General features: G+C 42.7%; 1 protein-coding gene across 1 annotated transcript in view; it reads left to right on the forward strand.

Annotated features, from left to right (window-relative positions):
- tnr (tenascin R (restrictin, janusin)) overlaps nucleotides 1–27,041 on the forward strand; it is a gene marked incomplete at its 5' end in the record, with an annotated part of 107,458 nt that overhangs the window by 25,962 nt on the left and 54,455 nt on the right. Inside the window, 9 exons of the mRNA XM_080777902.1 lie at nucleotides 4,523–4,673; nucleotides 9,436–9,614; nucleotides 10,144–10,234; nucleotides 11,276–11,358; nucleotides 13,671–13,773; nucleotides 14,998–15,087; nucleotides 15,831–15,964; nucleotides 16,582–16,711; nucleotides 20,044–20,310. Coding sequence (XP_080634028.1) covers nucleotides 4,523–4,673; nucleotides 9,436–9,614; nucleotides 10,144–10,234; nucleotides 11,276–11,358; nucleotides 13,671–13,773; nucleotides 14,998–15,087; nucleotides 15,831–15,964; nucleotides 16,582–16,711; nucleotides 20,044–20,310 — 1,228 coding nt within the window. The remainder of the gene's footprint in view (nucleotides 1–4,522; nucleotides 4,674–9,435; nucleotides 9,615–10,143; nucleotides 10,235–11,275; nucleotides 11,359–13,670; nucleotides 13,774–14,997; nucleotides 15,088–15,830; nucleotides 15,965–16,581; nucleotides 16,712–20,043; nucleotides 20,311–27,041) is intronic.

Consider the following 27,041-nt stretch of genomic DNA (forward strand, 5'->3'; position numbering starts at 1 on the left):
TATGTTTTTTGGCAGGGAAATGGTTAGAATAGCTAAATACAATGCACAAGTACATAGTATTGATACAATCGATAATTTGCATTGCAAAACGATACGATACTATAGTCAATGTTGCTGTTTACATTTCGATATACTTTGATTCTTGAAATTAAAATAGATTTGTTGATGCAGTTACTATATCGTTACACCTCTAGTCAATACTGTACATTATTCCATCAGTCAGTCAAGAAAGTAAGCAGTCAATCAGCCAATCAGGTCTGTCAACCATTGAAAAATGAAATACAAATATTGATATGAGTGATATTAGGACTTTCAATGTCTCACCAACAGGGCAGCAGAGCACATATCTTTCCTCATATACTGTACATTATAGGTAGTATTATTGCCTCAGTCTGCAGAAAAGTTGATTTGACTGAATTCTTGAGGAATCTACTGTACCTTTTTTGATGAACTGTATAACCTTTCTTTATTGCCTTCATGTTCCTCTGTGCTTTGGATTGCTATACTGTACAGTGACGCTATAGAATGGGTTTCCACAAAGTATGATAATTACTGTATATACCCTCCAGTATAATATTGTGAAGCACCGAGTCGAAGTTAAAGATTTAGAAGAAGACTCTAATATTCCTTCTTCCAAATATAGACATACAGTTATATTCATAACTGTGGTGAATTATATGTGAGGTGTGATGAGCCAAAGTAGTTGAATTTACTCTTAACAAGGGGTGTAGCACCAAATTCTGTGCCCTGGGACAAGCAATCTCTGTGGGCCCCACACGCGACATGTTTTGTGTTTTTGAGGCGTGTTTGACCCTCCTATGCACAGCGTTGTGTGTTTGTACCACGGAATGTGATGATTTGATTGGCTGAGCACGGAATGTGATGATTGTTTTTACTTTTAATCCAGGCTTTCGAGGCCCCTAGTAAGTCTTTCCCACTTGTCCCCCAGTCTAACACCCCTGCAATAGGTCTTTGATTGACAGCTCCCTAACACTGCTGTTTGGCTGTTCATATATAGGTTATTATCCATACTGTATATGACATAATAACTTAGCTCCACACAGCTTCAACCTGACTAGACGTGCAGTACTGTATAATCAGTGAGAGTAACTGGAAACACCTGTATGAGTGTTCAAGGCCTTTTGAGAAAGTGTTTATTCTTCTTTGCCGGAGGCGATGGTAATATTATTCAAGTCCAAGGCCGTATAGTATATGGAATACATGGTTGCTTTAATGATGTTTAATGCCATTTAATGCCAGTATTTAGAGGCGATGACTACGCAATGTGACCTAATAGTGTTCTTGACTTGGAGTATGCAAACTTGCGAAGTCAAAGGATAATTGCTAATTCGAAATGTGAACTTAACCTTGACAGCCCATGTTTTTGGGGAAAACTGGCACAGCAATGCAGTTGAACATCTGTCTGTCAGTAGGATGTATTCTTTGGAACTCAGGTCCGTTGGGAATAGCAGGGATTCAACATGGATGAATGTCAGGGTCAGGTTAACGTTAATGCACTGAATGTCTGTAGCCAGACTTCATGTTGTCCCCACAACGCCACACTGACTGTGCAAGTCATTTATCGTTTAAAAAAAAAAGAAAAGAAAAAAAGAAAACGGGCGAATGAACTTGCATTCTAGGATCACAGCTGAAATGTGCTGCATATTCACCACGCTAGAAGGGAGTGAATTACAAATTGAGCTTATAATTATTTCGCCATATAATTATGTCTGGCATCCCTGTTTTAAATGTCATTAGGAGGACGTTTTTCTAAAGTTTTCATTGTACAGTGAAGTATGAATTAAGGATAGTTGCTCCTAAGGGTTATGGTTAGTTGTTTACACTCTCAGAGAAAACAAACTTGAAAAAAGTGTGGCATATTATTTCTGTGTTGAAATAATATGCCACACTAGGATGGCATATTAAAGACTAGGATGTTGATTCTTAATATTCCAAAGAGAGAGAGGGGTGGGGGGGGGGGGGGGGGGTAAGAATAACTATAACAATAACAATAATTATAAACAAATAAATATGCAAGAATTAAAACAAACCACTGTTATTCTTGACTACACCTACTGTAGTTGCTCACACAGCACAGCACGGAGGACAGGAATTACCGTGACAAAAAAGTGCAGACACGTCAGCAACTGTAAATATATACAGTAGCAGGCTGGACTCCGAATCTAAGGATTTGTGCGCACACTGTGCGGCCCCCCACACACAATAATTCTACAGTTGTAGCCCCCGGCCTAGTTGAATACCCCATTGAATACCACATCTAAAACGACCATCAATAAAATATGCAATACAATCATGTTCCCCTCCACTACAGAGGCAAACAAGGTAACAGTGCTGTTTAAACCCGGCCGGTGTGGACTTAAAGAGCCTGTAAACTGGAAGTACCCTAACCCAATATGAGTTATATGTAGTGTTATGTAACTTATGTATTGCATTTTTGCCAGACCTAGATACAGTATGGTATAAAGTTTATACCATGCACTGTATCTATGGTCTGGCTTTTTAATTATTCTAATTTGGCTGGGTGGTTTATACTATAAACCACCCAGCCAAATTAGAATAATTAAAAAACAATTATCATAAATAAGCTGTAGTTTTTCTGCCAATGACTGGGGGTGTCCACCGAAGGCAGTGAAATAATTATTTTAGACAAAAGGTGGTGATGCACTCTAAGGTATATAGCATGACACACTGGCCAAAAGATGGCGGTGCGCTCTATAGTGAAGCATCAAAAGACTGGCGTACCTTGTAGAAGACTGGTGTCATGTCATCAGTGACTCTGATGACACCACAGTGTGTCATCATCAGGTGAGGTATTTAGCCCCGCCCAGAAAACCCTGCTCTCAGCAGGAAATGCCCAAAACAAGGCATTTTCTCAAAGATGGGTAGAACAGGGACAGCCTTTGTAGTTCCTAGGTTAAACTGTGCAATATATAGACGGGCACCAGATAAACTGGGGGTGTAGTATACACAGTAGAAATGTATGCAATACTAATGGCTTTACAGTGGGTGGAGGACCAGACAAGGTGGTGGTGTGCTCAGACTCGAGCTCGGTACTACAAAGCTTGATGTCATTCAGATCAAAGTGCAGAGAAGACTTAATGTATCGAGTGCTTCACGTGCACTATAACCTGATCCAAAAGGGAGTGGAAATACAATTCATGTGCGTACCAGGCAGCTCATGTGGGGATTGAGGGAAATGTAACCGTGGATGTGTTAGCCAAGGAAGCACTGCTAAGTGAGGAAATAGAGGTGGAGATTTATATATGTAAAGCAGAGGCTAAATCAATGATATGGAAGAAGGTGATGGAAGAATGGCAGCAAAGATGGGATGGAGAAGGAAAAGGAAGGCATTATTACAATAGTCAAAGTAAAGTGGGTGGAAGTAGAAAGAACAGTAATGGATGCAGAAGAGAGGAAGTAATAATAACACGGCTAAAGTTGGGACACAGTGCGTTAAATAAAACATTGAAGGTGATGGGCAAACGTCCTACAGGCCTATGTGAACACTGCCAGGAGGAGGAATCGGTGAAGCATGCCATTATAGACTGTAGACAGTATCAGAGTATGGTGGAAGAGCTGAGAGGTGTGGGAGTTGAAGAAATCACTTTTTCCAAGTTAATTGGCGCAGCAGAGGATAACACGGGGAGAGGCACGGTGATCAGATTTATTAAAGAAACTGGTTTATGGGATAGACTGTAAGTAAGAAAAGTGAGAGTAACAGAAGGGGGCGGTAATGCAACTATTTGGATGCCAACCGCCATAAAACCCCACAAAGAAGAAGGTATTTCCTGTTTTACCTTTATCTTCCATAATAACACTTGAACATTTGGCCTGTATTTAATGGACTGCATGCTGTCTTGAGACATCCACAGGTTCACTTTTACATTCTCATATTTAAATGAACACTGAGGATTTTGCTGTTTATATTTACAGTATTATGATTACTTGAATTGAATTGAATTGAACAGTTTAAGTTGAGAGGGATAAGGCAAGGCTCCTTTTCAGCAATGTCTGGAACTGTCCAGTACAACCACAGTCTTATAGAGGGTGTGTGCATGCATAAAGTGAGTGGCAAAGTGAGTTTAATGTTGTTTAATGCTATCAGATAGGACTTTTCTGTTTGGATGTAGGGGCTGTCAATGCCAGAAAGTAGGTTTTTTGCCACTCAGTATAGGCGTTAACGCATAACTTCCGGGTACGATGATGATGTCACATGCATACCCTCTATACAGTCGGCCACTGTGCAGCTCCACTGGAGCAGTTTTAGTTGCTTAATTGCCTTGCTGAAGGGCACTTAAGCACTTTCATGGTAGGGTGAGTGTTCACTTCCCTGGCAATCTCTACCCAGATTCTGCTGGCCCAGGGAATAAAACTGAGAACCTTACTCTAAACTTTATAGGCCGCCACTGCCCCAAAGTGTCAAACCATGCTGACAACCACACGGCCACAGTTGTTCTTATCTCTGTTGTTTTGTGTATTTTTTTTTGCTATCTTGTTCCAGGACAACGATGGAGGGATGACAGCTCAGCTGCCCAGCACCATCACCTCTTTCCTGCAGACAGGCCTGAGGCCAGGGGAGGAGTACACGGTGAACCTGGTGGCTCTGAGAGACCAGGGCCGCAGCCAGGCGGTCACTGCTACCGTCACCACACGTACGTACCGGAGCCATCACCACACATCAGTTCATTCACCAGCAGAATTATGTAGAACGATGGTTCTCAAAGTGCGATCTGGGGACCTCCAGGGGTCCTTGATAAGGTTCCAGGGGGTCCCCGGCAGAATGATTTCACTTAAAGGTGATATAGGCAAGTTTTCAGCCAAAAATCAACATATTTATCTATCTATATTTGTGGCCTTATTCCCTCTATCTTCCCCTATATTTTGATGCTGAGCTGCTGCCCTGTAGACATACACTCTCCCTTTGTCTCCCTCTATGTGTTTGTATCTGTTTATATCCACTGTTGTTTATGTCGCGGGACGGAAGCGTCGTGTTGGGAGGAGGGTCTGTGTGGGGGGTGACGCGGAGTCTTAGCCAATTGCAGCGCGAGGCTGTGACTGTGTGTTCGACCCAGCAGTATTATAATGAAAACGCAATGCGATTTCATTGCAACTTGCAATGAAATCGCATTGGTGAAACTAAGATATGGGGATAATATTATACTTGCAATTTGCAAGTATAATATTATCCCCATATCTTAGTTTCACCATTGTTCATGTGAAATAGTATGTTTATGATGTAATATGTAAGCCTGTTGAAATTATGAGAATCGCTATGTATAGCGCATGGTTTGGTGGTCCGGCCGGCTTGAAGCTTGCATTCAACCCGTGCTCGCCAACGGTGACAAGCCGTCGCTGATCATCATAGCGATGAATAACCGTGGACAAAGTAGTTCACATGAACGATGCTGTAGTGGCTGGGGCATTTGAGGGGCAATATGTTTTATATGCACGATTACAAATGAAAGATAATTGAATTGAGAGCCAGTGAGTCTGCTCCACTACTTCCTACTTCCTCATTTGCGGGACTCGTCGTGTCAGTCTTGTGATATTGTGATTACGCTACAGTTACCCTTAAAAAAACATGTCAACTCAATGTCATTGTTGTAACTATGATATCGATAGAAATTCATAATTTTTTAATGTCATATTTAGCCATACGAGCGCAATATCCATAGCGTCCCTCCCAGCAGCAACAACAACCCCATAGCCTGAAGTGACCTGGCTCAGCCAATAGAATGACGGGGGGAGGGGGGTGGAGCTAGATTTTAATTTGTTTGGAAACACTCGATCAATTCTGTGTACAAACACTGGAAACTTGTCTACAATACCTTTAACTTAATTTAACTTAATCAAAATAAGTGTCTTGATTTATTAATTTAATACTTTATTGATCAGAAATGTACGAAATGCTACATATTACAGTAACGATAAACGACAACACCAAAAAGTCCATTGTGGTCCATTGTTTGTGATCTGATGTATAACATAAGAAATACTTCATGCTTAGCGTACAAATTAAATTACCATTTTTTTTAATTAAAATGTTCTGGAAGTACAACACAGTGGTCTACATTCGGAGCTTAATTGTTTTATTGCTTCCCTAATACTTCAAATCTACAGGTTAATTGAATAATTACGATATAGAATATTGGTTATCTCCAGCCACGTACCCCCACATTACTTTATAGGATGGTGGATAATAGCTAGTTGCTAGTTGCTTTTTTGTAGCAGCATGAGAACATGTTAGCATGACCTGCACCACTGTGATGAGATTCTCCTAAACCTACTGTAGGGCTTGGAAATTTAAAAACAAATGTATCAGACATTTAGAACCAACCAATCCATTTTGACCTTTAATCTTAAATAATAAAATGTTAATTTAACGTTTAGTGTTTAGTTCACAAAATTCACACTTGGGGTTTCACAACGTGATGAGGTTAAGTTCTCACGTGCAGGCATGTGTATACACACACATGCACATACAGTACACGTACTTCACACTACACAGCACACACATCTGCCTGCAAGCATTCATGCAAAACATACAAAACAGACCTACGTAAGTCCAAACAGTCTGACGATATTACAAGCACAGGCTTAGTGTACCTCATGCTATCTTCAGACATGCAAATCCTCTCTCTAGGTGCGCAGAGACACACACACGCACGCACGCACACACGCACACAGTCTCGCACGCACACACACACACACACACACACACACACACACACACACACAGTCTCGCACCTAGACACCTAGAGAGTAATAGGGGATGTCACCTTGACAAATTGGACGGTCTTTCCACCAATTATGTCCTTAATGTAAACCCTCTGCAAGGTATACGGTATACCACCCCCCCACCCCCGCCCCACCAAGCTGACTGACATTTCTTAGACAAGCAGAGAGTACAGGCAATTCAAAACTCCTCTGTAACAATTCAAACGGCGCCATCCAGCAGTCAAAACACCATCAATTTCCTGTCCGGTCTTTACGTCCCGACTGTCGCTTGTAATTAAGTAGGTATTTATAATTCATAAGCTCCTCTCATTAATTTTTCACCTCGGTCTACCGCGGGACACCTTATTGGATGGAGAGGACGACGGCGGGGGAAAAAATAAGCGCAGACAAATTTGAAGTTGCTAAATTATTCATGAGAGCAAAGATTTATCCTTCCACAGAGATAACAGGGTAGAGGAGGAGGAGGAGGAGGAGGAGTGGAGGGGAAATGTAGACGGAGAGAAGAAGACGGGCGAAAAAACGGCTGCTGTGGGAGTGGGTTCTAAGCAACCGTCTCTTCTTTAGGGCTGTTTTGTAGAACGAGGCCCAGGGGGGCATTTTCAAATACCTCAGGGGCCCATAGTAGCTTCTGAGGAAGACCTGCAATATGTCAAGATTCAACATTCTTTATTGTTACATTCCATTATATACTGTAAGGACAAGAGAGTAACATTTCTGTGTTCTGGCACCTCGACATTGCAGCTACAAGAAAAATAAATACTAAATAATTACAAAAGCAATGCGAAGAGCGAAGATAAAACGTTGCGACTGCATAGACCATATTAATTATTCTTAAAATGATTTTAAAAAAAAACCTAAAACAACAGCAGCAAACAATAACAACAGATGTTGCTGAAATAAGGGACTCTGGTTTAATTAATAAGAGACAGCTTTCCATTATCATATTGTTCGTGAAGCCATGCTTCTTTTTTGCTTTAATCTTCAAACTCAAAGCTGTGAGCAAATTCAAGTGTTTAGCAGCCTCATCCCATAAGCCCTGCACAGCTGAACTTTGTGGATGTGTTTTGCTCGTTACGCCCGGCGTGTTTTGCACTCTCCAAACCTAATGCAATAAGTGTCTGGCTGTGCAACAATCACCATGGAGACAATTTAATTATGCAGTATGTGTCCATACCTTGCTTGGGTAAAGCCTGTCATGTCATGTCGGTTTTACATGGCCAAAGAACAAGGGAACATTATGTACAGATATTATAAATCTCAGGCCACAAGTTTTAGGGACTTTTGATACTTTTCCACCAGTTTGTGACCATCCTAAAGGAAGGTTTTCCATGAGTCATTTCTTGTCATGATTTATTCTTGGTATATGTTGTCTTTCCATTTTTATATACGCAGTATCAGATGGATGAATAAATAAATAAAGTCTAAAGCCCATGCAGCTCACTTTTCCTAACTACCGGGAGGGGGCGTTCCCGGTTTGAGCCTTATTGGGAATGATTTCTGATATCTGACGAGATTATCCTGTAATGTGAGCCAAGCTTGCGTCACACACAACTGGATGAATCTGGATAAAAGATGTGCTTCATTGAGCAGCAGGGTCAGCAGCCCCTTTGTCTGTGAGAAAATCGTGAGGCTAAAGATTGGATCTTTGAACCATTCACACTATATAGGATCATTTTGCCATAACAACAACTTCCAATAAGTGACCGGAAATTAATTAACGGCTCCCGACTCCAAATCTCCCCCATTTGACAATCTTTGTTCATTGTCTCCATCTAAATTGTAAGATTTTATTTATTTATTGTCATACTTCCTCAAAGAATTACTTGGAAGCACTATAAGTATAGCAACATGCAGTATTTCACACAACACCCATACCCATGATATTAATTATTGGGGACCCCTTGTTTTTTCCCTCTACACGACACCAAATATCTGCGTCAAAAACAGTAACGCGATGAGAGCTTGTACTGTAGATCTGCTATTTTCATTGATGTTCGCCCCAGAAAAGATATATGCAAGGGTTCAGTGGACTTAATACAGATTACGGACACTTTAAAACCAGACAGACTGTGTTATATAGTACACAATCTTCAATGTAACTGAGATATATGAAGTACACTTTCATCATGGTTCCATTTGTACACACTCTCAGAGTTCAATTAGCACAGTTGACTGTAATGTAGTATGTTGCTGAGAAGGTGACTGTACTTTAGCTAACGGCCATCTACCCATCTTGTCAATAGTGATTAAGTGGATATATGCGATATTACTAGCAATGTACGTAGCTTTGGTTAAATAGGCACAAAGCAATATATTCTTGTGTACAGCCTAGGCTCTATTAGTTTAAATGGGTGCTTTGGGTTCCATTTGAGGCGGATGATGTGGCATCGCATTCAATAAACAGCCGGTCATTGGATATTTGCATTCCACTTTACAGTGAGAAAGAATTACTGCAGCCTTTTCCAACCCCTCTCGGCCTATTGATTACCACTAGTTACATTCTCTACTGTAGCAGTTTAAATACAGTAGAGATAATGTGTGTGTCCTTTTAAAAGTGAATGTGGCATGGTAGCAAGGACAGAGCTTTTATACGAATTTATAATATGAACCTTTCTTTCTATCTTTCTATCTTTCTTTCTTTCTTTCTTTCTTTCTTTCCTTCCTCCATCTATCCAGTAATTGACGGGCCCACCCAGCTGATAGTGAGGGATGTGTCTGACACAGTGGCGTTTGTGGAGTGGACTCCTCCCAAGGCTAAGATCGATCAGATAATACTCCGCTACGCCCTGGTGGGAGGCGATGGGCCTCGCACCACCTTCCGTCTGCAGCCCACACTCAGCCAATACTCACTTCAGGTGGGTTAGGGTTAGGGTCACCTTTCATCTGCAGCCCACATTCAGCCAATACGCACTTCAGGTGGGTTAGGGTCACCTTTCATCTGCAGCCCACACTCAGCCAATACTCACTTCAGGTGGGTTAGGGTTAGGGTCACCTTTCACCTGCAGCCCACACTCGGCCAATACTCACTTCAGGTGGGTTAGGGTTAGGGTCACCTTTCATCTGCAGCCCACACTCAGCCAATAGTGACTTCAGGTGGGTTAGGTTTAGGGTCATCTTTCATCTGCAGCCCACACTTCAGGTTGCAGGTTAGGGTTAGAGTGACCTTTCATCTGCAGCCCACACTCAGCCAATACTCACTTCAGGTGGGAGCGAAGGGTGCTGTCTGCATACAGACTCTATGCTAATGTATTTCCGCTATCACGTTGTATAAGCTTGTATAGATGTAGATCTTGTAGCTTAGCTCCTGCAAAAGGTTTCACTCAGAAAATGGATCTTGTGGCTTAAAACGCATATGAACAGATAAAAAGCTCTTCTCTCCTGCAGGTCCTACGGCCTGGCTCTCGGTACGAGGTTTCAGTGAGCGGTGTGAGGAAAGGAAACGAGAGTGAATCCGTCTCCACAGAGTTCTCCACCGGTGAGAACGGCAGCTGGTCGTGTGTGCTGTTGTGTGCATGCACATCTGTGTTAGCATCTCTACTCTGGAGATGACCTCTGACCAAAATAGCCGATCTGTAATCGGCTATTTTCCTATCTTCAATCGGTTATATTCTGTATTTAGTGTTAAAAACAGCGACGGGACCTACAGTACTATAGAGACCTTGGGAACAATGTCAACCGGCATTTAAGTTGTTTATCAGCATATTGCCTGTACACTAGTGTGCTCACACTGAGTTGGGTGGCGAATGTGTCTTCAGAAAGATTGTGTTGCAGTATGTACAACTTATATTGTTTTACTTGATGTAAAGCGAAAAGTATGTGTAATGCATATGGTGATATGCAGTAACTGATGATTTGCCAACACAGTATCCTGTGTTTGATGATTATATGTCACCTGTTATTAACAATGATTATGAATGATATGTTATGCATTATAATATGAATTATTAATTATTAACAACGACTAATCATAATGTTATGCATAATAATATATGTCACCTGTTATTAACAAATGACTAACCATAATGTTATGCATAATAAATCGTTGATGTCGTGAGAAAACCACCTAACCTCATTTTTTAGGTTTTAGATTTATTTATTTCTTTGCATTAATCATATTGAACCAATGGAAAGTATTAAAAAGCGCTTCAGACAAACTTAACTCCATTGGACCCTCAAACTGTCTAAACAGCTAACTCACACCACTTCTCCCCATCTCATGCAAGTATTTGACAATATTTATAAAGTCACAACACCAACTTTGATGTGGCAGCTTTGTTTTTAAAACATAAGGTTTTTCTTCAATTCCCGAAAAATGTATATCTTTCATTTTCTGAAAAATGAACATTTTGGAGTTAAGTGGTTTCTTCCCGACAGTAGAGATATATGTAAACTGTTATTAACAACGACTAACCATAATGTTATGCGTATAAACTGCTGATGTTGCATGATGGTACACCATTTCTTGCGAATTGGTCTCAGTTATCCCGAACATTGTCAGTTTTATCGTTCTTCTCAGAGATCGACGCCCCCAAGAACCCCCGGCTGGTCTCCAAGACCTCCACCTCCCTGGAGCTGGAGTGGGACGACAGTGAGGCGGAGGTACTTTACTACTTACAGCGTGGATCACGGCGGATTTACGTTTGATCCTCAGCTATTTGTTTCATTCTGTGGCATATAATGGGCTTTGGTTGGTTTAGCCACTACTCTGGACGATACACAGCACTTAGAACCACCAGAATCAGTGTAGGCTTTTAGTATTAGTTAATATATAGGAGGGTCTGTATCGACTTTAGCATAAGTTAAAATATATACAGTAGGAGGTTCAAGTATAGGGTTTAGCATACCTTTATATACAGGAGCATCAGGGCATAGCATAACATACATATGATCTTAACGTGATGCAGCCTTCTGCTGTGCAAATACAATGGCCTAATTTGCTAACTATTTAACACTTGGAAATTTCGCTGCTCTTCAATCTTCTAAATATGAAGTGTTTTTCTTTAGCTTTTATCTTTAAAGATAATATATCTTCCGCAGCATAGATGATAACAGCTGGAGTGTCAAAGCACAGTTTACTGTAGCATTTAATATCCACCTTCATCCAGACATTTTATTATTGAATTCTATATATAATGGAACTGCATTGTTTGGACAGTGGGTGGTTTTCTGTAATGAGCCTGAAGACAATGTTAAGTGGATGCCATATCTTCATTAGTTACTGTCACTGTGTGGTTTACCTCCACTACAATGTCACATGCTGGCAGGCTCTATGCCAAGCCAACACACACACAGTGGTGGAAAAAGTACTCAAATGTTATTGCAATGTAGAAATACTCTGTTACAAGTAAAAGTCCAGAATTCAAAATGTACAAAAGTATTGACAATACAAAATGTTCTTAATGTACCAAAAGTAAAAGTAGGTTACTCATTGTGCATGTCTCATTTCCACATTTCTAATGTATAAAAATCTTTTGAAACTAGCAGATCTACAAGTGACGCATTGTGAGCTTGTAGATTGGATATTTTCAAACGGCGAAAATGTATTAGGGCTGAAGTGGGTCATGTCTGCTTTGTAATAATAATCCAAATCTACAAAGTAACTACTAACTAAAGTTTTCAAATGCATGTAGTGGAGTAAAAGTACAATAATTGGATCCGAGGTGTAGTGGAGTAGAAGTATATTGGAAGTATAGCACAAATACCTCAAAATTGTACTTAAGTAAATGTACTTGTGTTAAATGTACTACTTTCCACCACTGGCAATGTAAATGGGTAAATGTTGTGTGTTTCTACCTCCAGGTGGAAGGCTACCAGGTGGTGTACAGCACACTAAATGTTGTGTGTTTCAACCTCTAGGTGGAAGGCTACCAGGTGGTGTAATGTTGTGTGTTTCTACCTCCAGGTGGAAGGCTACCAGGTGGTGTAATGGTGTGTTTCAACCTCTAGGTGGAAGGCTACCAGGTGGTGTAATGTTGTGTGTTTCTACCTCCAGGTGGAAGGCTACCAGGTGGTGTAATGGTGTGTTTCAACCTCCAGGTGGAAGGCTACCAGGTGGTGTAATGTTGTGTGTTTCTACCTCCAGGTGGAAGGCTACCAGGTGGTGTAATGGTGTGTTTCAACCTCTAGGTGGAAGGCTACCAGGTGGTGTAATGTGTGTTTCAACCTCCAGGTGGAAGGCTACCAGGTGGTGTACAGCACACTAAATGTTGAGTGTTTCAACCTCCAGGTGGAAGGCTACCAGGTGGTGTAATGTGAAGTGTTTCTATAGGTGGAAGGCTACCAGGTGGTGTACAGCCAATGCCATAGCGTTATATATGAATAGAGAAGACACCCGAGTTCTCCTCCCATCCACTTGCATTAAGTTGCTCAAAAGCGCATGAGGCGATTTCAGTCCTCCTTCCTGGTAGGAACAGAGTGCATTCTGGGATGGATTTGCCTCAAACACATGAACGCGCTGCCGTTGACTATCATTGTGCCGTTTGTGTGCGTTCACGTATGAAACATTCGTTCACGTGTCATGGCCTCAATCACATGATAGTCAACGGAGCAGCGCTGGCTCGAGCTGCAATGACAAATTCGGCCACTATGTCCATTTCGCCTCAGGGTTTCCTCTGGGTGCCTTCTCTATTGTATATATACTCTAAGTGTACAGCACACTAAATGTTGTGTGTTTCAACCTCCAGGTGGAAGGCTACTAGGTGGTGTACAGCACACTAAATGTTGTGTGTTTCAACCTCCAGGTGGAAGGCTACCAGGTGGTGTACAGCACACTAAATGTTGTGTGTTTCAACCTCCAGGTGGAAGGCTACCAGGTGGTGTACAGCACACTAAATGTTGTGTGTTTCAACCTCCAGGTGGAAGGCTACCAGGTGGTGTACAGCACACTAAATGTTGTGTGTTTCAACCTCCAGGTGGAAGGCTACCAGGTGGTGTACAGCACGCTAGCAGGAGACCAGTATGACAAAGTCTTCGTGGCGCGCAGCGAGGGACCGACGACCAAGAGCACGCTCAGAGGTTAGGATGAGGGCGAGCGGGAGATATTGTGTCCCTCGTGTAAAGTCCTTTCAATTAATTATTTTATTCATTGTTATAGGTAAACAAAACATTACAGGGTTTCCCCCTCACAATAAACAAGTCCATCGTAAAGGCGGAGTTGGTACTGTAGATTGCACGTGCAATTCACAAGAAAAAGGATGTCGTGAAGTTGAACAAACTTCAAACACAAAGCCAGCATTGACTAATCAATCATAGGCTACATGTACTAATCAGTGTGATTTTTATTTTCAATTCCAGCTTCAGGAAGTCGAAATTGTTAAATTGTCACCTTTTCCACCCCTGCTCTGTTTGTATGCCTGTCTATACCAAATATCTTTCCCAAAAATAGCAGATCTACATACTGTACATGCTCTCACCCTATCTGCTATTTTTGGCAAACGTCCAGAGATTATTATTTTTGTAATGCTATTTCTCATGAGTGACATCGTGCATACATACTGCATCCTAATCCAAGGGAGGTGTCGCCATTTACCTCAAACACCAACAGAACTCCACAGTCCACAGGGCACAACTGTTTGTTTGCCTCGCGGGCAGACGGGTCGTGTGGATCAGAATGTTTTATGAAAGGCCACGGTGGTGAATTAAAGGCTGTGGCTGGCATGTGGTCTGTCTGTCCGTCTGTCTGTCTGTCTGTCTGTCTGTCTGTCTGTCTAAGGCGCCAGTCACACTAAATAGTTTGGAGATTTCACATTTGCAGCATTGATTTTCAACACTAATTGGGTTTTAGCAGAAGATCTCTGCTAACCAGGGGATTAGATTATCCAAAAAAATATATTGATTTACACAATTTATGTTATTTATTTTTGGTCTGGTTTCATTAATAATGAATGAATTTAATTGGGCTTTTATGGAGGAAAAAAACCTCCATATAACTGCCTGGCATGTGTGTGTGTGTGTGTGTGTGTGTGTGTGTGTGTGTGTGTGTGTGTGTGTGTGTGTGTGTGTGTGTGTGTGTGTGTGTGTGTGTGTGTGTGTGTGTGTGTGTGTGTGTGTGTGTGTGTGTGTGTGTGTGTGTGTGTGTGTGTGTGTGTGTGTGTGTGTGTGTGTGTGTGTGTGTGTGTGTGTGTGTGTGTGTGTGTGTGCGGGGGGCAGAATGTGAGATAGAGACAGAACAGGGATTGGAGGACACACAACACAATTCTCTTTTTATTACTTTAAATTCTCTCTCTCTCTCTCTCACAGACCTGCTACCAGGAACAGAGTATGGAATTGGCATCTCCGCCATGAAAGGAGCCAACCAGAGTACGCCAGCAACAATGAACGCCAGGACAGGCAAGTGCTCATGTTAAGGAACCACTGATCTACTACAATAGCCACTGATTGGAGAAAAGCACTACTGGAAACCATGTAATCATCACAGGCCAGGTTTCTACTTGATTCATTATGGATGTGGGTTAGCACTATGTCGTTTCTTTATTGAAGAAAAGTAAACAAAACGTACAAAATCAAATCAGATGCCATAATGTACAGCACTGTTTCCCAAACACTGGGTCAGGACCCATTTGTGGGTCGCGGACACATTTTATGGGTCCTTTTTTACATTTTATTTGTAATTATTATTACTAAATCCAGAATGCCCGGCTGTAGAGCACCGAGTCGGTGGTGATGGAAGTTGGAGATCCATGCCCCACCCGGCTATACAATTCCCGTTGTACCAGTGTCAGAGTACCCGTTCCACTCATCTGTCTGTGTCCCTTTTATGACCATATATGGAGATTTCTCTCCAGTGTTGTGATGTCAGAACAGGCCAGCTCCAAATATGGACTCTGGGCAGGGGCCCGGACAGAGGCCTTTTGTTGCGGTTCTGGACAACCGTGTGTCCGACCAATTCGCCAATAATGTATTTCTCTAATTGGTTTAAGTTATTTATTTTTTACTGAAGGTCCTTGTCTTGTGTGTGTATCAGGTCTGGATGTGCCCATGGGTCTGACTGTAACAGTATGTGTTGTGTGTATCAGGTCTGGATGTGCCCATTGGCCTGACTGTAACAGTACAGTATGTGTTGTGTGTATCAGGTCTGGATGTGCCCATGGGCCTGACAGTAACAGCTTCTACAGACAACACCATCACGCTGCAGTGGGGGGAGGTCCAGGGGCCGATCGACCACTACCGAGTCACATACACATCCTCCTCCGGTGCCATCACAGAGGTAAAGAGTCACATACACACACATGCTCCTCCGGTGTCACCTGTGGCCGTGGTTGAAAATGCACAGTGGAGGGGGGGGGGAGCAAAGGATCAAACAAAGGATATAATACATTTCCATATTGGCTCGATATATAATTTTAGATCATTTCACTGACACTGACCGTGTTTGAGGGTATTTTACACTGGGCCCACCTCATATTTAGAGTCATGATGGCCACGTGTGCTTGGGGATATGAAGCTTGTCAGGTAAATTGTCCACCACCGGCAATAGGCCTACAGTATCTCACAGCCCTTCCCCGTCCATAGCCTTACTCATGGACCAGAGCTACATCCCTACCTGCTTTCTCTGCACCATGTTAAAATGTAAAAGAACAATATTACTATGAAGAAAACAAGATGTTAAGACCGCTAAACCAAATAGAATAAAGTTTACCTTCAGAAAAAGCGTTGTTTATGGCTTCTGAGTGTAGGTAATGTCTATTGAGTGACGTCACGTCAACACCACTAGGTCTGGAAAGGGGGCGGGGAAGGCCTGTGAGATAGGCCTATTGTATCTTTGGACAAATTGCCATCATTGGCGCTGTAGTGATGAGCTAAGCAAACGTTGCCCTGTTCCAGATGACAGTACCCAAAGACGTGATCACCACCACACTGACAGACCTGGACCCCGGGACGGAGTACACCATCACCGTAGCAGCACGCAGAGGAAGGCAACAGAGCACCACAGCTACCATAGATGCCTTCACAGGTAATGGCTTTGATTTACGGGGCGTAAAATGAAGTCCTTTATACGTTTGCAGGGCCCTTGCGCAGTTTGATTCATTTATCTCATAGTTTGGGGGGGCTGAAACCGTGGCGATGGCTGTAACCACGGTGATGATAGAATCTCTGGTGTTTACCTAATACATTTGGGGTAAGTGCTGGCTAGGGTGCATCAAGGACACACCATACTGTATTGTACCTGTATGGCCTCAAAATGACCCATCATCAGATGAGAATGAAACAGCATCCAGTCACAGCTGTTTGGTGCTAACTCGGGTTGAAAAGAACTTCTAAAAGGAGTTCAGTGACAGTGGCGTGTAATGTTGTGTATAGCCTACAGTCTAATGAAGAACTAGTGTGTGTGCTGGAGGGAAAAGGTAAATAAAACCGGAAGAAAAATGGCTTGGAAAGGCTTTGATGAAACCATTTGCATAAATTATTCATGGTGCCTAATGAGCTTTCTACAAGTGTTCTCTAATTGCACCTTCATTTTGCATCCATCATCTATGGCAAGTAGGGTAACAGCCAATATGTTCTTCTCTTTCTTTGAATCTCTCTCTCTCTCTCTCTCTCTCTCTCTCTCTCTCTCTCTCTCTCTCTACTTGGCGATCTGGAGGACACATCTCTCTGTCAACCTATTCAATGGCACAGCCATTGTCAATTTTTTTGCTCATGAGGGAATTTCTTTGCGATTTTCACAAGTGCCAAGAGTGTGACAGACGCACGCTCGCCTGCCATCACATCTGTCACTCTTTGCATCTCCTGCCATCTCCCTTCATTTCAGCGTGTTGCCGTTTACTATCGTGTCGCTCTCGTGGCCGTCAGTGTTATCGTCGGGGCGTTGTTGTCCCGTTGTTTGTTGTTATCCTCCTTTATTAGCACCACTCACCTTGTCGTATCCGAGGAGGCAGAGGAAGGGAGATATAAGATAGAGGACCGTGCAGACAAGAGCTCTGTGGCACAATGACAGACTGAGAATTATAGGGGGAACAATTAATCACCTGTCAACGACGTGCAGTTTAAACGTCTCATCCTTGGCTCTTTCACCCTGCCATTCTGCTAGTCTGTCAGAATGCCACTCAGGTGAACGTCCTCAGTGGTGGAAACAGCTACTCAATTGTTTTACTCAAGTAAAAGCATCAATACTGCAAATCTGCAATGTAGGTGTACTCCGTTACAAGTTGAAGTCCCGGATTCAAATTGTACTCAAGTCAAAAGTACAAAGGTATCGGCGTCAAAATGTACTGAAAGTACTAAAAGTAAAAGTACTCATTTTGCCTAATGTCACAACAGTTCAAAATGTGTTACAAAATATTTTGAAAATTGCCGATCTACAAGCTCACAATGCGTCGCTTGTAGTTCTGCTATTTTCAAATGGCCGAAATGTTAAGTGTATAAAGGGTTGTTTTCTAGTCAAGTGTGTATGTTTTCTAGTCAAAATTAAAATCTCCAAAGTAACCAGTAACTAAAAGTTTTCAAATAATTGTAGTGGATTAAAAGTTCAATGTTCGCCTGAGATGTAGTGGAGTAGAAGTAAAAGTATTGGAAATTGGAAATTCTCCAGTAAAGTACAAATACCTCAAAATTGTACTTAAGTACAGTAAATGTGTTTAACCCATTCTGACCGGGAACCCGTTTTGGTGTTAGCATCATGTTATGCTTTAGCTATTGAAAAATAGCAGATCTACAAGCTCACCACCGAGTGGCGCGCTACGAGCTTGTAGGTCTGCTATTTTTGAAAAATCGAAGAACGACTTGACATTTTTAGAATCTGATCTCAGGTCAGAATGGGTTCATCAGACCAGTGTGTGTCCAGTGGAAAACCTCGTATGAATCTGATCTCAGGTCAGAATGGGTTAATTACTTTACACCACTGCATAGCACTGGCAGCACCTGTCAGAATGGCACTCGGGTGAAGGCCTCATCCGGAGGGGATGTGAGATCAGCCTCCCTTTCACCAACTCTGAACCTCAAAACGACGACTGATAGAAATCCCATAACGCCGCAGGAACCGTTTGCCTGCTGTCCGTCCTTCTGCCCCGTGGCCGACCATTCTATTATCCTACTGCACGACGTCGAAGCACTTTATACAGTAGTGTCGATAATTCATACAGGCTCATCTGTCATTCTGTCGATATGCCATCGAGCTGTCGTCTGTCACTGCCGTAATGTGTTGCTTCACCTTTTTTTGTGCCAGATCTTTGTCAAATCACGCTTGGAAATGTTTTTTCAAAGTAATGGCCTGTTTGGAGTTGCACAGTCACAGGGTGTATATTATTGCAAATAATAATGAAAATAATATTCGGTTTGTAAGACTCCTAGCCAGGTTATAATGAATTAAAACAAATATATATATATATAATAAAAAAATAATAATAATCATGTCTAATTGTCCATTGATCAACTCTAAACTATTCATCCTCATTTAATTAATCCATTCATTCATGCCATTCATTTGTACTTTGTCACACGCATGAGCAAAGTAAGGTGTTCTCGCCAATACATCACAGGTGTGCGGACGCAAAACTCATGCCAGCAGCACATTGGATCAATCACCCCAGTTGTGATGTTCCGGAGCCGCGCTCCAAGCCTCTCCGCAGTTGCGGTGCATTCATTAACTTCAGCCACCATCTGTATCTGCTGGCAAGCGTTTGCACATCTGTGGTGTGTGTGATCTGCAAGAATGTGTCTGTGATATAGTGATAGCGTTGATGGTGGCTCACCGGCTCACCCCGGGCCCGCCTCCCGCAATGCGCTGCTTATCATCTCCATTTTCCATTTGCTGTCAGCTCACAGCTTGCCTGTTTTGCTCACGATAAACATCGTGACGAAGTGGGCTCTGCTAACTGCAGCGCTATCGTGCACTGTAAACACTTCTTATCCTAACTGTCATCAATGTCTTCATCTTCATCAAGGCTGTCACCGTCTTAAGTCTCTTTTGTCGTCGTCGTCGTCGTCATCATCATCATCACTGCTTTCCATCTGATGTGAGGCAGCTCCATCACACTCTCACACACTCTCTGTCTCTGGATTTCAACCTAATGTCTATATTATCTTCTGACGCCATTCTTCGCCACACACGCCACACCTTTGTCGTCGTCATCAGCATCATCATCATCATCATCCCCACCACTGCGTTCCATCCCATGTGAGGCAGCTCCACTCACTCTCTGTCTCTGGATTTCAACCTAATGTCTATATTATCTTTCGTTCTCGGATCCATCCCCCCAACTAGTCACTCCCATCTCTCACCTCCATGACAGCTTATGCTTCCTTGACGGTCACCTTTGACCCTTGGCCGCTCCCTCCCTTCATCAGGGTTCAGGCCCGTGACCCAGCTCTACCTGTCGGACGTGACGTCGGACTCTGTGGCGGTGGCGTGGAGCGCCCCGGCGCCGCCGGCCGACCTCTTCATCCTCAGCTACAGCTCGGCGGACGGCACGGACACCTCCAAGGTCACGCTGGACGGCTACAAGACGCGCTCGCTGGTCCAGGGTCTGCTGCCGTCCACCGAGTACACCGTCGGCCTCATCACCATACAGGGAGACGTCACCTCTGAGCCCGTCACGGCGTCGCTCACTACAGGTCAGTTGGCTATCGGGTTGATTTCGCCGACTAAAGCTACGACAAAAAATAATTGTCGACTACCTTTTTTCACTGACGAAAACTAAATAAAAACTACATAAAGACTAAGTTACGATTCAAAACGATAAAAACAAGACTAAAATGTTAGGGAGGGACTAGTGGAGAAGAGATCCAGTAGAACTAAAAGACAAGTCATTTTATGTTTGGTTACATGTTGAAAATAGCTTGTAGGTCTGCTATTTTTGAAAAATCTAAAAACGACTGACATAGAAACATAGCTTTTTCAGAAAACTGTCGGGATGTAGAAGACATTTTTAGAATCTGATCTCAGGTCAGAATGGATTAATCGACTAAAACTAGACCAAAGCTAAAAAAAAATCAGGTGACTAAACTAATTAAGTTGTATTCAAAAGACTACGACTAAGCTATCAAAATTTGCAGTCAAAATCAACACAGTCTCCTTCAGTTGGATTAATGGCATTTATTTGTTTGTCTGTGTCTGTGACTTACAGGCTTTTTCCAGCGCAGTGAGATCAAAGCACTGACCTTTATCTGGTATTTTACCTCTGCAACGAGAAAATAACAGACCACCAAGCGCACATAATGCATTCTGAGTGGGCGATAAGTGTCACATTGGGGTGCAGCACATCACTTCTACTACAACAACGCTGTTACGAGCCGACCCTTTGTCTAGGCCAGGGTAAAGGATGTAACATAAAAGGGAGGGCGACAACTGATTTCACAACCCGAATTGTTTTTATTGTTTTCAGCAGCGACGAGATTTATTTTCTTCACTTTTAAGTGACAAGTGACATTTTGACATTTTGAACACATTTAAATAAAGATATCGAAGGCGAAGCAATTTACGTCAAATCCATGGAAGTAGTTTGCTTCGTAATTTGTGACACCAAACTAGCTATACTTTGAATGAATGAATAAAAAAATTGACTTTTAGCAAGTCTGTTATGAGAGAAAATATCCACATACCCGTGCTGTGCAGTTATGTTTTCATAACTGAATTGCTCACAGTGAAGGAACATTACTGGTCAGTAAAAGCTAAATACTGTAGCTCGCCATCTGTTCAAAATCCATTTGTTGCCATTGTTCTATTATAATTTCCCCTCTGGGATCAATAAAGTGAATCCAATCTCATCTAATTCTATAACATGGCGTGCACATGACATATCTTCATCATTTTTTCCTTCCAATACTATAGCACTATGCCCGAATAGCCTACTGTATTGCTGTTGTGTGATGACTGGAAGGCTCCAATTTGATGGCAGAATAGTGGCTAATGACGAGTGATGGAGTGGGCTGCTGTGAACCGGGGGTCAAGTGGGGACAACCACACGTCACAGAGCGCCGCTGATTAACGACACAGCGTTGCTTGGCTGTTTACCATGACCGCGAGGACGCTAGCCAGGGCCCCGCGTTGGATGATGTCAGCAAAACCCGCTGACGGAGGAATGCATTCACTAATGAAGGGAGTGCAGGAAACAAGGGAGGGAGGGAAGAGGTAAACAAGGCACACAGTCTTGCCAGCGTACAATGTAGTGTATAGGCAAAATCAATCCATTTGAGCTTCGCCGTTACGGGCGCTTGACTATAATTTTTTACTTTACATGGAACAACCTGCATTACTCCACAACATTAGTGTTCTTCCCCTAGAGCAGAAATGACCATGTGACGAAGCATAAATTATGCTTCATGTCCCTATTTGTAGTTAATGCTCCTCAATTCCACATGTTGTTTGCGCTCCCTCTCTTTTTGAGCGGTGCCTAACCGCTCCATTACGTAGAAATGTGTGTATGTATGTATGTCCCTGTGTCTGTCCCCGTGTCCTGCAACGCTGTAACTCTGTCACTGCTTGACCGTTTCGGACGTGGGAAGGCCCCCTGGGCGCGTTCCTGGGGCATGCATTGCCTTACTCCTGCCTCCTTCAGCCCTCTCGCTCTCTGTCTCTATCTCTCTCTCTGGCTGGCTTTTTTCTCTCCTTAATGTGTTGGTGTGGGTGTGTTAAATCTGCTCTTAATTGCCTTGGTGTGTAACAAGATGTTAGAACCACTGGTCTCGACACGGAACCAAAGCAGGGATTTTGCTGTGCACGTCTGTGCCGAAAGAGAGAGAGTGAGAGTGAGAGAGAGAGAACTAAGTGATATTAACTTTGAGTCTGTGCCAGGAACACCTATATGCTGTTATCTGATTACTGTGTCAGTATTGTATGATCCCCTAGTCCTAGTCTCTCTCTCTCTCTCTCTCTCTCTCCCCACCCCCCACAATACATATGCATGCATGCACGCATGCACTCTCTCTGTCGCTCTCTCTTTCGCCTACACAAATCACAATAAGCAGAATTGAAATTGGATGGGGATTTAGAGACATGTCTACGGTACAGTATTCATTGCACTTGTTTTCTGACGGCGGTGATTTTTGGAATCATATGCGGCATCATAGACCCGGGGAGCCGATGTGAGACTGCAGTCGGCCTCAGGTGATATGAGGAGGATCGAGGGCTGCTTGTTCCTATTGTAAACACAGAACCGAGCCTAGAACGACTGAGCTCTGCAGTTGGATTGGCTTCAGGTCTCATCCTCGCCTGCTTTCCAACCAGACCGCAAAAGAACAAGGAGTCCCCGGCCCACGGCTGTCTTGACGTGACAGGCTGACAGCCAGGCAACAAGCGATCCGTTTTTAACATAACATAATAGAGTTGTTCAGGCGTTACTTCGTATTTTAACGCAAGTTCCACGTATGAATGGAAATGTCATCCACACCTGCTCTAATTAAGCACTTAATGTGTGTTAGTTGGGTCAGCTGTGTCTCTGGACAGTGACAGTCTGCAAGGAATGATTTTCAATTGCCTTGTGTACTTTGGTGGTACCAACAATTTAGTTATTTAGTAAATACTTGATATCCAGAATGGCGTAAGTGCTAGAGCAGAAATAATTGTGTGAATCCTAATAAAACAAAGTGTGCAAATGGTCATGTGAGTAGAGTCAAAGAAAAGCAATTAAGTGTTTCAAAGAGCATAAGTAAGGGGAAATTCACACTATGGTCCCGGGTGCGCACTCTGGACCACTTGGCAGATGTTGTGGCAGTGTGAATGCTGTGTACCTTTTCGCCAACCATTCCCGGGACCACATGGAGGTAGTCTCGGGACCGATTGTAGTGTACTTGGATACAGATCGATGCAATGTGAAAGCATTGAATACAGTTGAATGAAGCATACTCGGGTGCGGAGGAATCAAGGCCAATGTGAATCATGGCCAACGGGGACCAGACAATCGTATTCGGGAACTGTTTGAATCAAATGGACTCAGTGTGAATCTTCTCTAAGTAAGTGCATAGTATACTTAGCATCTATCAAAGGTGACAAGACGTTGCCACCGTTGCAAAAACGCTGTCTCTGCTATTATGTAAAGTGTCTTGAGACAACCGGTTGTGATTTGGCACTATCATAAAATTGAATTGAATTGAAGAAGGGATACAAGAAATAGGTGTGCTAGCCTGCTAGGGGCCGAGGTGGAGTCTAAAGAGGCGGAAAATGGGGAGTGAAAATGGGGAGTGAGCCTGCAGTCCTGACTGAGGGCTGAGGTCATTCCCCAGCTTTGGAGCCAGGAGTGAAAAGGGCATGACGGTTGCATGGCAAGGGTGCTGTAGGTGAAGGGAATAGGGATGAGCAGTTAGCTGATCTGTTAGCTGATATAAGTTAATGGGATCATGTCCTGAAGCTAAGGTGATGCCATGCGGTTTGATTGCCTTGTATGTCATCACCAGCTGTTTTGCATTGGGGTGTGGGCAGCAACCAGAAGGCAGTGAAGGGGAGTGCAAAAGCGTTAGAGGTGTGAACACTGACGAGCAATGTTGAAAACCAGGTATGCGGAGGTTGAAAACCAGGTATGATGTCATTGCTGTGGCACTCTGGGTCAGTTGAAGGGGTTTGAGGAGCGAGCTTGCCAGCAGACCAGCGAGGAGAGATTTGCAGTATAGCCACGACTGGACATGACTGAGACTTAAGGAGCTGGGCAGACTCTTCGCTGAGGAAGAGTCTGGATGTTGTACAGTGTAAACATACAGGAACAAGTGGTCGCTGCAGTGTAAGGTAAGGTAAAAAAGAAATGTCACAAGGTGCTGTACAATAAATAAAATGAAATAAAACAAGAGCATCACATAGATCAGCAATAAAACACAATGCAGTACATTAGAGTAGTGATAAAATATATAAACGTGCAGTACAGTACACAGATAGACAGTATTACAAACCAAAGTGCTTACGAAACAAGTCGGTTTTTAGCAGCTTTTTGAACAGGGCTACAACCGCAAAAGCTCTATCGCCTTTATTTCTTAGTCTTGTTTTAGGAACTTTAAGAAGGTCTTTACCTGAAGACCCTAGTGTTCTCACATTTGCTTTGGGGGATAATAGTTCAGTTATGCACACAGGAGACCCATGGAGAGCTTTAAAAGTGATTAATACAATTTTAAAAACAATTCTGCAGTCAATTGGAAGCCAATGTAAAGCAGCAAGCACAGGGGTGATATGAGACCTTCAAAGTTCAAAGTCTGGCATTCTGCACCAACTGGAGGCGGTGTATTGAGGAGCGACTGAGGGTAGTGAATAATCAGTTACAATAGTCCAGCCGGGAAGAAATAAAAGCATGAATGAGTTCCAGATCTCGAGGGGTTAAAAGCGACTTGATTTTGGCAATGTTTATTAGCTGAAAGAAACAGGTTTGAACCACCTTTTTAAAATGTGTCTCGAAATTAATTTGCTGGTCAAATAACACAATGAAGTGCATGCTGATGAAGGCCTTGAAATCCAGCTGACAACCAATCACAAGAACACTGGCTGTCATTGGATTTTATTTCTCAGTGTTAATTTATCCCTTTGAAACTCTGAGCGTGGTCTTAATATTTGTGTACAAATGTATACACACTCAGAGTTGGAATTATATCAGCCACATGGCTCGAGAACCATTGGTTCTCAATACAGTATACTCACGTGTGAAATACTACAGTTTTACCGTTGATACATTGGTTATTGCCCTGTGGAGTGACGGTACATTATATTTACCCATACCACTGGGGATAGATGTGCACTTTGAGAAAATCTATATTCATACCTGAGAGCTAATAGCTCATACTGTACAATCCAAATCCTGTGTGGTTCGACATGGGCCGGACAATACCCTAAATCTTAGTTTGTTGGTACCTTATTGCTAATCCCTGTACATTACTTCCTGTTTATGCCTTCTTAATTATTTAGTTAGTTAGTTAGCATTTCATACTGTGCTGATGCTATGACAAACACATTTCCCTCAATCAATACATGTCTATCGAAATTGACACTCAGCTTTTTACAGTGTAGGGTACTTGAGAGCAAGCGCTTTCCCTGTACATTACTACCTGTTTATGCCTTCTTAATTAAGGGACCAAGAAGTCATGAAGTGACTTTGGTCACTTTTTGTTTTAGTGTCGTGTGGTTTTCGCGAAACACAGTAATCTGGTAGAGGGCCATTCCAAACGGTGACTATGCGAAGCCCCAGACGATTGGCCTGGTGGCACTATAGCACTCAATTGAAAATGCTAACTTTGAACGTGCATAGCTCATGAACCGTTTGACCGTTGGCAATGACACTTTGATACACATAATTGTATCTCCTCATGCCAAACAACTTTCGTGTTCTGACTTTTGACCTCTGACCTTTAGATCACCCGCCATTTTGAATTATATGAAAAACAGTTCAAATGTATCTCCTCCCAGGATCTTTGATCAAAATGCACAACATTTTGTTTGAAGTGAAAAGGTTTTTATGAGCCAATGAAAATAGCTGTTTTGTGAAACTTCTTCTTCTGCCCCTAATACCTACATGAAGCGTCATTTGCTTATTATGACACGTTACAGTATGGTAGAGGGTCATGCCAAATATCACTGAAAGCAGTCTTACTCCAATTGGCCAAAGGGGGGAACTACTGTATAGCAATTATTTTCAAATTTGAACATAACTCATGCTTTGTTTGGCCAAAATTCATGGCACTTGTTTCCACTTTGACAAGTAAGCTCCGCTCTCAGATTTTATGCCATTTTGAGCAGTTTGAAGAATGCTTATACCTTATTTTCTGCCTGGTTTATTGAGCAATTTTACATGAAACGTTCTACACACAATGTATGGACCATTATCTGAAATTCCAGTTTAAGAGAACTTTGTACGTGAAAACATGAACAGCGAACACACTGTAGTAATGGACACACTGAATGATTTTCCGTTTTACAATGGAACAACTGACTGTGTCTGCATAGCTCAGTTGGTAGAGCTCTTGCCTTTGGAGAAAAAGGTCATGGGTTCAAATCCGGGTACCGACAACTCAGCTTGTCAGTCTTATTTGTGCATATCGTTCTTGGCGCGTATTGTCTTCTTTCTTGGTCCTGCCTTATCGCTGCTTGCAGCTATATTTATTTATTATTACTTGCGCAATCAGAGCGCACAAGTACTGCGATCGGCTGGGTGTGTATGTCGGTGTCCTCTCTTGCCCAATCAGGGACTAGCATCATTAAGGTTACGTCACCAAGAACGGTGCTCTCTTATTGGCTGTCGATGGTGACACAATATAACATAATATATCAGGTTTTGTTTTGGAAGCGGTGATGCCAGTGGTGAGCGCACCTCGTCATGGCGCGCTCTGCTTGCACACAAGTAGGCCATACATGGCTTTCAATCAATGTAGCCGTCTTT

The sequence above is a fragment of the Protomyctophum bolini genome (assembly GCF_963924005.1).
Source record: "Protomyctophum bolini genome assembly, chromosome: 12".
NCBI classification, from domain to species: domain Eukaryota; kingdom Metazoa; phylum Chordata; class Actinopteri; order Myctophiformes; family Myctophidae; genus Protomyctophum; species Protomyctophum bolini.